This window comes from Bombus pascuorum, chromosome 9 (assembly GCF_905332965.1).
Source record: "Bombus pascuorum chromosome 9, iyBomPasc1.1, whole genome shotgun sequence".
In the NCBI taxonomy this organism is placed as follows: domain Eukaryota; kingdom Metazoa; phylum Arthropoda; class Insecta; order Hymenoptera; family Apidae; genus Bombus; species Bombus pascuorum.
Window position 1 is genome coordinate 10,138,356 of NC_083496.1, and position 17,007 is coordinate 10,155,362.

The window sequence follows — 17,007 nt, forward strand, 5'->3', positions numbered from 1 at the left end:
CCCGCCACCGAGAGGGAGAACTATCGGTGGTGGGGATAAAAGTGTTGTGGAGGGGAAAGTAAGGCGCGTGCACGGGACAGTAGAACTCGTTGAATAACGGAAGGCCTACCACGGTAAGGGTGATGAGTTAAAACATGTATAAAAACACTTGAAACGGATAATCTCGAAAATCTGAGACGATTAAATGCTAATTATTTGATTAATGTTTGATTATTACAAGAGCGTTAAGTGAATAATGATTGTAACTTACAGTGATAGACGATTGTTACAACATACTCTTGTAAATTCAATGAAAATAAGAAAGGTGTCGATGTTGATGATTCAAATAATGATTTAATCTATTGAGAAGTGCAATTACACGAGTCGAGTGTTTAAAGCAGCTCGAGCGGTTAATAGATCATACAAATTTTCAAGATTTACCGTTCAAAATTGTACACTTAATGGTATGGAAGATTATGAACAAGTGTTTATTGTTACGCAAATGTGTAGCAGAGCAGTAGTAGGAAAATATTTATTAAAAAAGATAAAAAGAGAGAAACTATCATATTTTGGACTGTTGGGAATGACTGACAACCGGTAGGCGGCAGTGTAGAGAATAACACTGTGGCGCAGCCGCCGCTCGATAAAGCCATCCTCTTGCTCCTCTTTTACGTTCTCCTTCTAATACCCTCCTTTTCAACTGCATGATATACCTATGAACCACGACCCTGCCCCACAAAGTAAAAACCTGGTCGACTGAAACTTCTTGGACAGTTCGGTACACATATACGTTTAACTAGGGTACACTACCTATGTAACGAAGTGCTAGTAACCCTGGACTAGTAGGATGCTTCGTTACTAACCTACGTCAACTTCCCAGACAGTATAAATAAAGGCTCGTTATTTAATCAATTTAATGGATTGATTAATTCTTCTTAGATCGAAATTTTAAAGATTTTTTTACTTAGAATTTCAAATCTAGTATTTTTTTGTACTTACAATTAGTTTCGTAAACACGATCAACTTTGAAATCTTCCTTTTAATTTTAATATTAATTTTAGTTGTTTAATGTTTAATGTTTAATGTTTAGTTGTTTTAACAAAAAAGAATAAAGAAATGAAAAAGACAAAACGTTATTGTAAGATTAAAAAGAACTTCTGATTCAATACAATCAAAAAGGAATTTGTATAGTCTACGTGTAGTAGGAAATAGGGCGGAAGAATCTTCTATTCTTTTTTTCCTCGCGTTTCTTATCCAGTACTATTACAAGCACGGAGATCCACTTTAGTCTCTAAACAAGTACACTTCAGGTCTTTTCCCTTGCCGGTTTCTCGGTCGTTCTTTTCGTATTTTCCATTATCTTTTTTTTAAAAGAGAAATGAAAACCAAAGACGATAAGCCTGTATTAATCTTTATACGCTCGGTTAAGTAGCGTAAATCATGGGCAATCACAAATATCACATGACAAATAATGAAATAAATTTTGCAAAGCTGAAATATGGTTTCGAAGATTTAAAAACGAATAACAGTTTAACAAGAAAAAGAATTAACTGGTACGAAAAAAAAGCGAAAAGGAAAGAGGTCTTGCAATTCCCTTAAAAAAAGTCTCAGTATAATTGTTTATTTATTTATTCAATGTAATACATACGAAAATAGATAATAATATTATTACATGTAGATAACATGTAGACTCAGTATAATATTAAGAAAGTAGCATAAAAAGATTTCCAAATCATTTTCGGAAGTTATTCGCTCTTCGATCTCTTCAGGGAAGGTACATGATCGTCTTTGGATTGCGTACAAGAGATGACTAATAAACCCAGAATAACGAAAGATATACCGCACCACCAAGTAAGCGACGTTGATTCGTTAAAAATCAAGGAACCCGTAAAAGCCTTTAAGAAAAAATAAATTAGATCTAAATATGCATTCACTTTCCTTTGTGTTCTCGTTTTAGTATATATATATATATCGATAGAAGAATAAGTAAAATACCGAGCAGATATAACTGGTGGCGGCGCTAGTTATTGTACATGGTAAAGAAGATCCGCTAGCATTGAGTGCTTTTACGAAAAATGCGTAGCCCACGGTGTTGCTTATTATCATTAGTATTAAAAGTACTCCTTTAAGCAGCAATCCGAACTTATTAAGAAATAAATAATTAGTTTTGAATAAAAATACTGGAATTTAATTTATACACAAGATTGTAAATATTATTAAATACTCTTTATGCAAATAATAGTTGCGAAGAACATCACTTACAATGGAATCCACATCGGCACCACCAGCAAGTTTACCAAGTAGACTTCCGATAGTTGCAAAGAATCCACTGACGACAGCTAAACGAATATTTGGTTCTTGCTTTGTTTCTTTCATATATGATGTCGAGGAAGGTTGACTTTCTTTCAATGTTAACGACGAAGAAAGTTTACGTTTCATTACTAAGCACTCCTGTTAATATATTAATTCGCTTATAAAATAATGACATAGAATTATTTTCAACCCACATCACTTCTAATTTTACTGATGTGAAACTGAGATTTCTACTAGTACCGTAAACAAAGTATAACATCCTATACTTTATGCGCGATGACTACGGATCTTGTTTTCATGGCGGGAGTATTAAAATGAATGAAAAACAAATCAACACTAATTACTCATCTTATTAAAAATCTTCGTGCTAATAAAATATGAATAATTATGTATATAAGGAAGACACTGTGCTTTATTACTTTACTTTATTTAATAATTCAATTTGTAATATTCTTATTTACTTACACAAAAAATGAGAGATAGAAGAAAAGGTTAAATAAGTATACAATTCACATCAATTATAACAGAATCTTTTTCAAAATTTATCGACTAGTAAATATTCTTACATAATTAAATAAATAAAAAAGTACTAATGAATCGTTAAGATAAGTTAAATCCCGAGATTCAATGACTCAATAAATTAATTTGATTATACCAGAGAAAGAATGGTAAGATAACAATGTACATACATACATTGTGTATGTCATAAATTAATAGCGATATTTGAATTTCCAAGAAGGTGTTAAGCACTAAGTTCCACGATCTTTTGATTCGATATGTGTTACAAATATACCATAATCTGTAGAAAATAAAATGAATACACAGCATATAGCGCGTGTACGCATAGAGATTGGTCGCACGTAAGAGATACATAATTTGAAAAAAGACAAAGTTAGCGCGCGGTGAAGGGAACGCGCGAATGGTTTTCTACAGGTAGTTTAAAAATGGCGACTGACAGGTACGCGTTTCCTCGCGTGCACGGCGCCGCGACGAGATCAAACGCGACGTGATTTTCGTGAAATTAAAAGCAAGAGGTTCGTCCACCCTCTTCGGTACAATTTCATTTAGTGGAATCGTCACATCGGGGAGACCGTAAAAATTATGTTACGTTTTGATCAATCAACACGGTGACTTTCTCTCTCTCTCTCCGCTACGTCGTGTATTCGCGAGATTCAGCTCCACTTTTCAGTTCAACTTGGCAAGATACTAAAATTTCCTACCTTCATCTCGCCCGTTTTCCGAACCGAACGAAAAAAGAAACAAAAGACGAACGAATGAACGAACGAACGAGTAAACTTCCGCATTCCACTGGATCGCGAACGAATAAGTGAACGAGCAAGCGATCACTTGCCGATGTGAGTAGATACCGCGATTTGACACCCCCCAGTCATAGAACAGATTTCTTTCACCTGCATTAACTCTCGAGTTACAATCATGAAATGGCATACACACTCGCATTTCCGTTTCTAAGTCAGTTCCATCGATATTTTATTCATCACTGATTCTATTTTTTTCTCCCACTCTTCACCTGTATTCTTCTATTTCACCTATTTTGTCTTTTATACGAGAAATATATTGTTTCTTCCATACGTTGAAATAAGAAACAAGAACTAAAGAATGAGAAAACAATGCCACCCAATATAACACCTTTGCATATGTTATTTTCGTTACCTATTGAAATCTTTTAATTATATAATTTATCATAGAAAAATTACACTATATCATGTATAGAGTAAGATAAGATTAAATTGTACATTTTTATTTGGTGATAATTTAATTAAGGATAATTTTATAATTTTTCATTAATTTTGTTGTTAGTTGTTTTATTGATTTTTACATGTAGTTTTTAGTTTTATATAGAAAACAATTATTATATATTATATTATTGCGTTAATGCTTTGATTACATCATATCATGTTTAAAAATTATAAGGTTTGTGTAAAAAACATTTTCATAAAGTAACTCTCAGAATTATTAAGTACAAATTCATTTTTTTCATAAATTTAAAAAAGTGTAATAGAAACATATTTTGTTTTAAGAAAAAACTACAAAGCAACGTCAACTTATTATTACTGATTATATGATGAGTCAAATAAGTATTTTGGAACATTTGTGTAAATAATGTACATTTACTTACCTAAGTAGTTGATAAATATGACAAAGTTTTGGATAAAAGTATGATATCATTCACAATGAAATACCGAATGAAGAAGCAGTTAATTTCACACAGATTTTGAATCTAAAAGAGCAAAACTTGATATTATAACAGAATGATGTCTAATGTATGTCACAAAATTTTAAAATACCTTGAAATGTATTCATGGTTTTATAAGTGTAAAGGTAATCTTGTTGGCTTTCAAATCCCGTTTTATTATAGTATTCCTGATAAGAGTTCTGTTTCATATGTATTGAAGACACTAACACATTATAATACTAAATAATACATACAAAACAAAATATAATCTGTTTCTTTTGAGTAGGTAAATACAGCTGTGAAAATTACAAAAATATAGCCATGGAACATTCAGATTTAGTAGCAGAAATGGTACATGTAGAAAGGTTAACAACACAAGAGAGATTGCATTTGGCTCGTCACAGAAGACTCCAACAATTAAAAGTATGGCGTCAACGTGAAAAAGAATGGCTACGACATCAAACCAGACATACAAGTAACAAACGTCACATATATTTTAGTGACAGTGTAATGCTATTAGAAGCTGCAGCAAGAAATGACATTGATGAAGGTAATCTGACATAATTTTTATAATACTATTGCAATTTCTTTTAATATAACTGGGTATATCAGTCGGCATATTAAGAAGTAGCATATGCTTTAGTGAGGCGACTCTTGAAAAAAGGAGTAAATCCAGATTCAACTAATGAAGATGGATTGACAGCTTTACATCAGTGTTGTATAGATGACAATGAAGAAATGATGAAATTACTAATCGAGTTTGGAGCAAATGTTAATGCAGAAGATAGTGAAAAATGGACACCATTACATGCTGCTGCTACCTGTGGCCACTTACACTTAGTTAAAAATCTCATTGCTAGAGGTGCCAATTTATTAGCTGTGAATGCTGATGGTAATATGCCTTATGATATTTGTGAAGATGAAAAAACATTAGATTGCATTGAAGGTAAAAATCCTTAAAATACATATCTGTAATTAAAAATTACTTAAAAAATGCAAGATTACAAAAATACACAGGAATGATTTTTTGATTTTAATTTGTTTATATAACTGTAGGAGAAATGGCAAGACGAGGTGTTACTCAAGAATTAATAGATGAGACTAGGGCTTCAATAGAAGTTCAAATGTTACGAGATTTACAAAATATAGCTTCTATAGGTGGTGATCTAGAATATAAAGATCATCAAGGTGCTACACCTGTATGTATACCAATTTATTAAGTCTATTAATTTTAAAAAGTAATTGTCAATAATCTTTTTCTTTTATCAATTTTAGCTTCACATTGCAGCTGCAAATGGTTATTTAAGGGTAGTTGAATTTCTTTTAGACCAACATGTTTCAACTGATGTCGAAGATAATGACAAATGGCAACCAGTTCATGCAGCTGCTTGCTGGGGCCATGTATGATCTGAATTACGTTTTCTGTACTAACTAACTTATTTAAATTAAACCCATTTTCTACATTCATTTTATCTTTTTAGTTGGAAGTTCTTGAGTTACTAGTACAAAATGGAGCTGATCTAAATGCAAAGAATAAACATGATGAAACACCAGCTGGTAAAAATATTTTTGCTAATAAAATTTTGAAGATTATATTTTTTGTATGAAATAGTAATAAATTGTTAAATTTAATTTTATAGATATCTGCGAAGATCCGGAAATTAGGGAAAGGATAGTAGAACTTAAAACAGAACAAGAAAGTAAACGATTGCGTGAAGCACAGGGAAGACGGGTACGCAGATCTCAAAGTATAAATACACGTACTCAAAGCGTAAGAAGAACTTCAATAAGGGATAAAGTTTTGACTACAAAAAAAGATGCTCAAGAAGAAGCTCGTCTTAGATTACAAGCGCAACAGGTAACAAAGAAAATAATATTTATTATTGATTATGTAATGTTAGAAACAATTAAAATCAAACAACAGAGAAATTATGTTTCAGACATACGTTGGCGGTTCGAATGCGAATGTTCCACAATCGGAAAACGAAGCCAACGTACGAGAAAATACAAGTAGCGAAACAGATTCTAATGTACCACCAACAGCTGCACGTAAAGCTCCTGAGGGGAAAGATAATGAATCTTTCCTTCATGAGGACGTCGATAAAGAATCAGGTATATTCCAAATCATGTTAAACTCGCACTGGTTATGGTTAAGTAGAATCCTCTGGTAAATGGTAGTTTTATGCATAAGATTTGTGCAAAAAAAGAAATACGTAACGTGTCATGTCCATTTAAACTGTGCGTTTGGTCGCATAACTCGACCTTGTTAACGTTGTATAGTTATTGTAATTTTATATTTATCATGCGCTTATTATGTTTAAAACAAAGCAAAATATTCCTTAACGAATTTTTGATAATCCAAAGAAATGAATTAAAGACTGACAGTTAAGAATTATAAATGATCGCTATTATGTTAGTATAAAGATTGGAACAGTAATTTTTACTATAAATTATTTAACAAAAGTATTAAGCATTGATCATTTATCAGCCCTTTCTGTTTTCTGTTACTACTGCGTCGTGCTCCTGAATAATTGCGAGGTCAGTTTTCTATATCACTTTCTTATTTCTTTAAACGTATTTTTCAACACAGCGATGTATTATTTTTTAACTTACGTGATTGTACGTTCGAAATTTTCTCTTGTAACAGTTGAATTACTTATGTGCTGTGTATATATAATATGTTCTTCTCTTTTTAAAATATCTTTATAGCGTAAAAATATTTCTCTGAATTAAACTTTTTGTGGCAAGGGCTAAATTGCATTGGCTTAATTTTCAGTACTTTTTTGCAAATAATATGTTAGCATTTGGCAAAGCTTATTGGTCGTTATGTGTGAAGAGACATTATAATAAGTTTAACAGTCAAAAACCAAGCTCCTGTAATGTTGATTTTATACTTACTACTTAAAATGTACTAAGCTTAAACGCACATTCATAGTACACAAATAACTTAATACTCTCCCTATATATATACAAGTAGGATGAAGACTTTTACTGTAACAGTTTCCCAAAAAATTACTTTGTGAAGTAAATAAAGTATTGCAAATGTAGTTTAATTTGGTAATATTACTAGTATTTCATATTTTACCAAACAGATTAACTAAACTTGAAGCTATATTGTAATGCATCAGTAATCAATATTCAATGAGCACTTTCACGTAATATTTACATATCGTAGAAAGTTTGTGAATTAAAACATTAAACATATCGATTTGCTGTAATATACATACATATATATTAGATTTGTGAAAAGTTCTGACATATTCTTTATTTACTCACATTATAACAGTAAATTGTCATGTTTAGCAAATAGACGACAGCTACTGCTATTTATAGATATAAATATATATATATATATATATATATATATATATATATATATATATATACACATACACACACACATATATATATATATATAGCTCTTATTTCGTTTGCTTCTTATTGATTCTGATTTGATAACAAAGCATTTTAATATTTACGATTTTACGTGTACATGTTCTATGATTCAATGTTTGCCTAATGACATAAAAAACTTATATGCCAACAATAAAAAACAATGTTAAGAAAAATAGAAATAGAATTTTCTCACACACCTAACATGTTGGTTCTGCTAATGATTAACTGTATTCATTCAATGTTAGTTACGTACTCGCGCGATGTGTCTTCCCGTCTTTTAGTTTTATCACTAAATGATAAAGTCGTTACGAGGTCAATTGTGTCACGACATTATGTTTCGTATTATTGCTAATAAGAGTCTATAATAGATTCCACATCAAATCAATCATACTGATAAAATGTAACATTAACAAGCATAAAATTGGTTTTAATTAAAAGTAAAAAGTTATACAATTAAAAATTTGTTTAAATATTTTGATACATATTTAAATCGTTGATTATTACTATAAAGATGTTGATATAAAATGTTGATATTTAATATCATATAGCACACTTGTTATCTTTTAAAAATAATAAAATTTATGATGATGTTATTGTAATATTTATATTGCGTATTATTATATTTTAATAAATTTTGTTGCATAAATCAAAGGCATTAGTTTAAGAAATGATTGATTTGACAAATCCTATTACTTTATTATAATAAAAAATATGTTTGGACATTGACACAGCTAAAACTAGTATTAATTCATATGTCTAGAAAAATATTAAGTCATTTTAGTGTTCCAGAGAATTCAACTATTATTTGCTTTGTATGTACATACATATTTCTGTATACAAATATTATGTTTAATGCATACAAATATCAAATTGTAAACTAAATCTTTTGTGTTTTATAATACAAAAATTTGTATAAATGCTTTCATATTTTAAAACCTAAAGATTTAGTTTACAACGCGATAAACTAATAAACAAAAGTAACTTATTATCCACTTTTTATCGGGGTAAAGAAGAAACCGATATGTTGTTAAAAATTTTCTTCTTTCTCCTAAAAAAGAAGTCTGAGAACATGATAATAAATGCGATAGAAGGTAGAAGACGAAGGATAAAGGTGTTTTTATGTAGAATAAAGAAAACATGTTTCTGGTGCTCCGTCATGCAATGTTTCTAATGCTTATTGCTAAAGCATGTACCGCTTAGCGCATGGCTGCTAGTTTTCATACTAGTCGAGTTTCTTTTGAAGTGCTATTTCAGTGTATGAAAAGGGGAATTAGGTGGAGGGTAATACAAGGTGGAATGGGATGAGAGGGAAGGAAAGCAAATTTCACGTGAACCAGAAGGAACAAGAAATAGCATTGGATTTACATGTTTGCCTCGATAGTGACAGGGCCCGACTCGCCGATCAGTAATCAGCAGCCGATCTACACGTCAGACAGCGACACCAACGGCAAGATCAACATACACGTCTCGGTAGTTTTTGTCAAATCATTATCGGATTTGAAGAAACAAAGGGCACAAAATCGGCATATATCCGCTGGATCGATAGATGCTAATGGAAATGGTATTCCTGGATCGCCTATCTCCAATTCTGAACTCAACACTGGCAGGGATTTTCAGCGATTCACCGGAAATACCAGCGACATTGTCGGTGATAATCATTCTGAAAAAAGTTGCTGTACTGTCATGTAATTATTTTTAATTACTTTCTTCCTTACCACTACCTAGATTGCGAATTTTTATGCATTTTTGTAAAATCTAAAAGTACAAAAATGCACACAATGCATATAATATGCAAAAACATAAAATATGCAAAGTAGAGTATTTATTATAATATGTGATAAATGAAACAAATTTCTATTTAAATTTCATTTCTTTAAGTATATTTATAAAAATATAAAAATCCGCAGTCTACTCATCACCTTCTTTAAAAATCATTTAATTCCATTTTATTCTTATTTCCCGCAACTTTAGTACCTTCGTCAACATGTACTTATAAATCTATGTATCTCTTCCATAGAAAACCGTAGATAATTGTACCAAACGAGATTCTTTTATTTAGATATGGTGCAAACTAACATCTGTTTCGATCTTGTCTTTTAAGTACCGTCTAATAGTTTCTTAGACCTTGATTAATTTTATAAGCTGTTCGCGTACGATTTTGAAAGGAAATCGCGTGGGGTCTTGAACAGATGATGCGCTTACAAATTCGAGATAACGGGATCGTATAGATTTCTAATCTGTATTGTACTTAAGCGAATATTTAAGTAATTGCGATACAATTAACTGAATTTATAGTTAAGTTTCGAATATGTACAGAATTTTATTTATTACAGCGTAAAAATAATGTATATTTCAAACAATAATTATTGAATTGTATATTGCGCAAGAACTCATTTTTGCGACTACTATGTATGATATCGTATATCGTAGATATTTCTCGTGTTTTTTATAAAAATGTTAATTATAAATAATATTTTTTATATTCATTTAGATATACATATTTCTACGAATACTTTTATTTGTAAATTTTGATGTGTGCCGTTATTCCGCAATAGTATATATCCTGTATTTTTTCTTAGAAATATATCTTGAATTATATGATATTCAATCAACATTAATTTCACATCCTATAAATATGCATTGCATATTTTTACATTTTAATGAGAATTTACATTCTAACATTATTTATATTAATTTCCGTACTTTTTCCATTTATATAAATTTTATATATGCATTTCTTTAATCGTCAGATTTACGAAGTGGAAATTGAATTTTCATTACATTCATATTTCATATTTTTATTATTTTCATATGTAATAAATATACTCATGTGTGAATCAGTAAAGAATGAAACAGATACTTTTACTATAATTACATAATGTTTCGATATTATACCATCTTAATAAATTAATTCTATGCACGTTAAAATATCATTTTCCATTTTAAATATATTTGGAAATGTCCCTGACATCCTCCATCGTTGAACGTGATAATCACGTGCTTGTCACGTAAAATAATAATGAATTTAATGAGAGAAGAAACTTTTATTTTATTCTTATATTTACAATGCACTTCCGAGCTCTAGGCGTGACTGTTCAAGACTCTCCGACTGCTCTACTGCTCTTACTGAGGAAAACTCGGTGAGGGTGTTTCCTTCCGAACTAAGGACGCGGATTCGCTGTTTACTCTTTTGGGTAGAATAGTGAGGGTAACGATCCGCGATGCCCATTGGTTATGGCCAATGTTAATAAATACAATATGAGGAGAAAGTCTCCTGCAAATTTGGCTCATGGGTGTCCTTGTTCTTGAGGAAAACCCAGCAGTTTCGCAGGGCACATCTGCTTTCTTCGCAATTAGCGAGGATGTGCAACAGACCAACGGATTTTTGGGAATCTTCATAAACCGGCGATGTCTATATGACTGTACCTTAATGTTTAACAGATGCGGTTTATGGGGGTTCCTTGGGCCTAATACGTGCCACCGTGACGATGGGCAGGCCTAGGTGGCCTGACCATGAGGGATGTCGAGGGACTTTGAGCCGTGACATGCTCACGTTAATCGAAGCTGATTAAATTTTCAAAGAAGACCTAGCCTAACGAAAGTTACGAAGAAAGGTATAAGTATAAATGCATAAAATTCATTGCATTTTCATTACGTTAAACATTTTTCAAATCAATATTTCTAATCGTATGAAACATTTACATTTTATCGGAATGAACAAATATTCGAACAAAGTTGCAAAGATTCCAATTCAACTGTTGCAAAACAATTTAACTTGTACTATTGTCTTTAACAATATTAATGAATGAATGATTCTTTTTTTGGACCACTTATCAATAGACATTTCTATCAAAGATGGTGACACCAAATTTAACCCTCTTACTACGCAGGAGTTTCATCGCAATCAACTATCGCTACTTGGTATGTCATCATTAATTTGTACTATTTTACTATATTTGTCAATCAAGTTATCTTTGATTAGATTTATTATATGATTAAATCCGACGTTTCGACGATTGTGGAATGATGCATGCCCAACCTATGCGCCTGTACTATATTTGGCATTATGAAAATGCCAAACTTCCCAATACTGCCATGCTCCAGTAAATATTTGTAAATGAATAAATTACATCAGATATTATGTATCACTGTAAACATCAAATACACAGGAAATAAAAGACGCGATAATAACCTCTCTGCATGATCGAAGCCGTGGATGACGAGCTACTGAGCTTAGTGTGCAGGGTACAATAATTACATCAGTCGGTCCAGCAATTGTTATCTAATGTAACGGACACATGTGGCTTCAATTTTCTGATGCAACTCAGGCGAATAACTTACTGAACTCCAGTTAAATTGACAATTAACACATACCCTATATACAATGAGATTTGACATCGATTAATGGCACAGTATCTCTCGCGAGTGAGGTTAATATCGATATTTTTAGCCGCGTTCTTTGATCCGGTATTTTAAAACACGCACCTTTTAGTTTTAGGCTAATGATTATATGTATCCCATTTGTAAAGAAATACTTATAGATATTTTACTACACGATTTGTAAATTTTATGTATGAATGAAATGCACAGCACCATTTAAACATTAAAATTATAATGAAATATACAAGTAACCTTTACCAGTCTTTACCGTTAGGAAGTATATATGTATATACTCTGTGGCGTCACAAATGCAATTTTTGTTACCAAATAACCAACACAATAGTAGAAAATGTAAGCAGAAATGCTAAGACAGCAATATCGGATTATTAAAATTGAAAATTGAATTGAGATTTAAAGAAAAGCTACTTACTAACGAAATATGTATTCTGAGAAAAGAGTGGTGGTTGTTCGTATTGAAGAGTAGGGAAAAGAGAAAGAGGAGGGATACCGTGATAAAAGGTAGAGCTGCTGAAGCACGCGGTAGTTTCTTGTTCTTTTCAGTCATCAACGGAGTATCGTCCGTTGAATTTGGAGTGAATCTTTACTTTCTTATCTTTTCGTTTATATTTTAAATTTTTCTATTTTATCGTAAAATAAGGTAAATAATTTTTTTAATATCATTTAAAATTAGCTTATTTTAATTTTAACGTATTTTTATAACACTTCTACTAAACAGAAAAGATGTTACATATTGATACTGCTTAAAACATCACATGAATTTTTCAAAAAGTAGATTTTATTAATAAATATTAGAATGTACAATACTAATTAAAACAGAAAATTCAGTAATTAAGAAAGTAAATAAGTCAGCAAATTCAATTACTTTTTCATGATTAACAATATTTTATTATTTTGACAAACTTTAATTATTTTTATTAATCTCTTTAAGCTGTCATCAATAAAAGTTGTTATGTCATAAATTTCAATTTGTTAATCAAATCATGTAACTAAACCATCTGAACTGCTTGTCACTTATAGATAAGCTATTATATATTAGTTTATGCTTGACTTTTTATTTCAAAAAGTCACATAACTTGGCTAATTTTCAGAACTTTGTTTTTGTAGGTATTTTTATTTAATTATATATTGACGGGAAGTAAAAAAATTCCAAAAATATTTCCTTAAATAATTGGAAAAGTAGGAAGTTCTAATTTACAATTTACATAATTTTCTTTTTTTATGAAATAGTAAGATTTAAAAAATCTGTTTGGTGATGAATAATATTTAATGGTGGTACATAATCACACAATAGATCCATCTTTGATTACATGTTACTGTGTTCATGAGATTAAACTACAATAGATTCAAGTATATTGAAGTCAATGAATAGCATTTTAAGCGTCTTGTAAGATACATCAATATATTTTCAAGTATGTACTCTATTTTTATACTTCTAATTCTGATATATTGAAATAGTTACAGGATATGAAAATATATTCATTTTTGCATACATTCGAAAATAAAATTAAACAAATTAATTAATGTAATTTTTATTGTAAGAAAAAATATTAGTATTGCATGTTTAAATATTGAAAAGAATTTTGAATTTTAAAGTATGTTATTACAGAGTAATACATTTTAAAATAATTTCATTAACGGAAACGATGAAGGTGATCAAGTTATGTGGTTCACCCTGTATAATTTCTTCACGCTTTTTTTGTACACGCATCTGACACAAGCATCAGATCTGTAATTTATACACAACGGGTGTCGTAAAAAAGGACTGTTTCTAAGCATAAAGATACAAGGTCAATATATGGCAAAATAATTTTTTAAACAAACGAAATCTCCAAACAGGTGTTGATACTAAAATACTTACAATTAATTTTATTCATATTCATAATCATTTTATTAGGTCTAACACTAATACCCGTCAAAAACATTTCCAATGTTTAAAATTCTAAAATTCTACTAATATCGAGAAAGAATTAAGAATTTTTGTGCTTTATATAAAAGAAAAATGATTTTGTTTGATAAAATTCTCGCTAGAAAATTAATACTATTCTGCCACTAGTCATCCTCAGCTTAACCGTTACTTAGCAGGTTTCAGGTTTCTTTATCGGATCAAATCAAAATATCATTACAGCACGTGAATTGGTGAATTGAGTATATGTCACTGGTCTTGTATCATGATGAATGATTTTCGCTTATATCCCCTGCGTTGATATAATCTAGCATACTCAATTTCAGTTAGCATTTTTGTAATTGTATCAAGTACTCTCTTTCATGACCTTCTGCGTGATTTGGCACGTGTTGATGACGATAGTCGAACAAGATGCCAGGACAATTCGAAGAAATCCAAGCAAAACGTGCAACATTCGGAATGGGATGCTTTTGGGCTGGCGATTGTCTTTTTGGCGTTTTACCCGGTGTAATTAGGACTTGCGTTGGCTATGCCGGAGGACAAAAGGAATCTCCAACTTATAGAAATATGTATGTTCTTATACCATTTTCATTTTCTTTCTCTAAGAATAATTAAATACGTCTAAAACTTTTTTTTTTAGGTATGTGCAAAATTTGTTCTTGAACAATAATTTATCTAATATCATTTTTCAAAAATATACAATAAAGATAATTATTTACAAAATAACACTTACATACATATATTTTTATTAATTTTCTAGTGCAAATATTAATACCTTCTACATGTTTCTTTTTTATAGCAAATTTATTAATCGCTATATATCAGATAATACCTCTGTAACGTATTTATGACCTGTAATACCGTAATCTATTCTATTCTCGTTTACAGTGGAGATCATACGGAAGTCGTCGATATCGAATATAATCCAGACGTAATATCATATACACAATTACTCGCTTTATTTTGGCAGAATCATGAATATGGTCTCACTACAAAGATTAAGAGACAGGTAAATGTGTATAATGATTTTTATTATAAGTATTTAATTTTCAATCTTATTAATTATTAAAAGATTATTTTGTGCTATTGGTTCCAGTATATGTCACTGGTCTTGTATCATGATGAAGAACAAAAGTTGCTAGCTGAAAAATCACGTGAACAAGAACAGCGGAAGCGTACAGATTTAATTCTCACCGAGATAAGAAAATTCGAAAAGTTCTACCCGGCTGAGGAGTAAGAATAATGCGAATAAAACTATAACTATCTTTTTCGTAGAAAAGTACAAAAGGAAATGATTTTAGATCGATACATTACTTTAATTAACATTGTTATATGATAGAAAAAGAGAGAAAGTTCCATCAATTAATGATGTAATATTATTTGATGCGATCTTTTACGTTGATCTTTATTAGGCTAAATATATCGTTCATATTTACTTAAAAATTTTAGTTTCGTCCGCAACGAATTAAAATATTTAAATAAGTGATTTTCAATATTTTTAAATGATTGATTCGTTTTTATTTTTTCCAGTTATCATCAAAAGTATCGACTTCGAAATCATCCATGGTTAATCGAAACTACAGGTCTCACCAGCGACGAGGTTCTTCGAAATTCACCTTTAGCTGCTAAATTGAATGGTTACATTGCTGGTGCTGGAACGATCGAACAATTTGAAAAAGACTTACCTAATCTTGGTTTAAGTGAGAAAGCTGCGCAGTATTTACAGAAATATGTAATCGAAAATCAAGGAAACGGTTTATATTGCTAGCTTAAGAATTTTTAATAATTCTTCGTATGTAGTACAGATCAAATAGGATTTATTTCCTCGTAAGAAGAAGTTTTTAAATCTGACAAAAGACTTCCTTACGCAATGCAGGTTTTCTATGAACCTGTCTTAAAAGAATATGTCTGGAATTGTTCGCCGAACGATTCTAATAATGCGAATGAGGGTTTAGCTCGATTTTAAAAAGTAGTTATGTTCGGTAAATATCCTTCTTGTTAGTATTAAAACCTCTCGTTTTCTATCATTTTTATTGTAGTATGTAAGTTTTACTAACAGGATATTAATGCTGTACTTCATACATAAATGAGTAATAGCAGGTTTGTTTGCTCAGCAGTATCGACATGTCGTTTTTTAAAAAGAACTAAAAATTAATTTGCAGTAAGATAGGCTGTGAAAGGTATATACAGATAATTCTGTTTGCAATAATTTGTTTTTTGATCACTTCGTACATTCTATAAGTTTTATAAGTTTATCGCGTTATTTTTCATCCAAAAAAAAAAAAAAAAAAAAACAAATGATTATAGAGCATACAACTGAAGCATGCTTTTTAAATTCTTCAAGTTGTAACTTTTTGGATAATATTACTATTTCATATAACAAATGTTTATTACATATAAAAATACAATTATGTAATATTTATTAAGAATTATGACCACGAGTATTAGTAAATGTATATAATTTCAAGACAACTGTGTTGTCAGATACGCACGCTTACGTACATATAGATACATGGTATGGTGAACTGAGATACGACTGTATATCGGAATTTAATGTGCTTCTAATTCATTTACTTCACATTATAATTTGTCTTTTATATACACTTTACTTATATAAAATTAATTTGCATTGCGAAGAAATCAAAATATATATAATAATTTTTTATAAAAATCAGTAAAATGGCTGAAAAATTAAAATAACGATTACGAGTTCTACAAATACTTTAAATACTTTTCTTTTTGTTTCTCTTCTGTATTTTCTCCTTTCTTGATTATATGCATTGTAACTTTTAAGAATAGGTAAGTTTGTCTACAATTCTTT

General features: G+C 30.4%; 3 protein-coding genes and 1 long non-coding RNA gene across 16 annotated transcripts; 2 read left to right on the forward strand and 2 right to left on the reverse strand.

The window, feature by feature from the left end:
- The first annotated feature begins 26 nt into the window (after nt 1–26).
- Nucleotides 27–10,485, forward strand: LOC132910671 (protein phosphatase 1 regulatory subunit 16A). 5 transcript variants are annotated; one of them, XM_060966521.1, is made up of 9 exons: nt 27–113; nt 4,773–5,036; nt 5,118–5,432; nt 5,543–5,685; nt 5,762–5,887; nt 5,968–6,043; nt 6,127–6,344; nt 6,427–6,598; nt 9,264–10,485. In XM_060966521.1, exons 2-9 carry the CDS (start codon nt 4,808–4,810, stop codon nt 9,569–9,571), a joined length of 1,587 nt encoding a protein of 528 aa, XP_060822504.1. In that variant the 5' UTR covers nt 27–113; nt 4,773–4,807; the 3' UTR covers nt 9,572–10,485. The 5 variants fall into 5 exon arrangements, with proteins under 5 accessions (XP_060822504.1, XP_060822503.1, XP_060822506.1 ...); XM_060966520.1 differs by lacking the exon at nt 27–113 and adding an exon at nt 3,508–3,647; XM_060966523.1 differs by lacking the exon at nt 27–113 and adding an exon at nt 3,508–3,647 and having other exon boundaries at nt 9,270–10,485.
- On the reverse strand, nt 1,575–4,735 carry LOC132910694 (transmembrane protein 42). 8 transcript variants are annotated; one of them, XM_060966588.1, is made up of 5 exons: nt 4,599–4,735; nt 4,430–4,531; nt 2,242–2,430; nt 1,975–2,121; nt 1,575–1,874 (listed from the first exon to the last, which is right to left on the reverse strand). In XM_060966588.1, the coding sequence occupies exons 3-5, from the start codon at nt 2,416–2,418 to the stop codon at nt 1,725–1,727; spliced, it is 474 nt and encodes a 157-aa protein (XP_060822571.1). In that variant the 5' UTR covers nt 2,419–2,430; nt 4,430–4,531; nt 4,599–4,735; the 3' UTR covers nt 1,575–1,724. The 8 variants fall into 8 exon arrangements, with proteins under 8 accessions (XP_060822571.1, XP_060822572.1, XP_060822570.1 ...); XM_060966589.1 differs by having other exon boundaries at nt 2,242–2,427; nt 4,599–4,734; XM_060966587.1 differs by lacking the exons at nt 4,430–4,531; nt 4,599–4,735 and adding an exon at nt 3,702–4,007 and having other exon boundaries at nt 2,242–2,427.
- On the reverse strand, nt 10,183–12,683 carry LOC132910703 (uncharacterized). Its single transcript, XR_009658829.1, has 2 exons — nt 12,075–12,683; nt 10,183–11,972 (listed from the first exon to the last, which is right to left on the reverse strand). It is a non-coding gene; the product is annotated as an uncharacterized LOC132910703 (long non-coding RNA).
- LOC132910692 (peptide methionine sulfoxide reductase) lies at nt 11,583–16,914 on the forward strand. 2 transcript variants are annotated; one of them, XM_060966579.1, is made up of 5 exons: nt 11,583–11,803; nt 14,589–14,755; nt 15,075–15,195; nt 15,283–15,419; nt 15,717–16,914. In XM_060966579.1, the coding sequence occupies exons 1-5, from the start codon at nt 11,738–11,740 to the stop codon at nt 15,952–15,954; spliced, it is 729 nt and encodes a 242-aa protein (XP_060822562.1). In that variant the 5' UTR covers nt 11,583–11,737; the 3' UTR covers nt 15,955–16,914. The 2 variants fall into 2 exon arrangements, with proteins under 2 accessions (XP_060822562.1, XP_060822563.1); XM_060966580.1 differs by lacking the exon at nt 11,583–11,803 and adding an exon at nt 12,783–12,920.
- The last annotated feature ends 93 nt before the right edge of the window (nt 16,915–17,007 follow it).

Coding starts and splice junctions, on each gene's coding strand:
- LOC132910694 (XM_060966581.1), bottom strand. CDS start 3,165: ATGTATCTCTTACGTGCGACCAATCTCTATGCGTACACGCGCTATATG. Junction 2,122..2,241: donor GTGCCGATGTGGATTCCATT/GTAAGTGATGTT, acceptor TTTCTTAATAAG/TTCGGATTGCTGCTTAAAGG. Junction 1,875..1,974: donor CCACCAGTTATATCTGCTCG/GTATTTTACTTA, acceptor TTTTTCTTAAAG/GCTTTTACGGGTTCCTTGAT.
- LOC132910671 (XM_060966521.1), top strand. CDS start 4,808: ATGGAACATTCAGATTTAGTAGCAGAAATGGTACATGTAGAAAGGTTA. Junction 5,433..5,542: donor AACATTAGATTGCATTGAAG/GTAAAAATCCTT, acceptor ATATAACTGTAG/GAGAAATGGCAAGACGAGGT. Junction 5,888..5,967: donor CAGCTGCTTGCTGGGGCCAT/GTATGATCTGAA, acceptor TTATCTTTTTAG/TTGGAAGTTCTTGAGTTACT.
- LOC132910692 (XM_060966579.1), top strand. CDS start 11,738: ATGGTGACACCAAATTTAACCCTCTTACTACGCAGGAGTTTCATCGCA. Junction 11,804..14,588: donor CAATCAACTATCGCTACTTG/GTATGTCATCAT, acceptor TGATGACGATAG/TCGAACAAGATGCCAGGACA. Junction 15,196..15,282: donor CTACAAAGATTAAGAGACAG/GTAAATGTGTAT, acceptor TATTGGTTCCAG/TATATGTCACTGGTCTTGTA.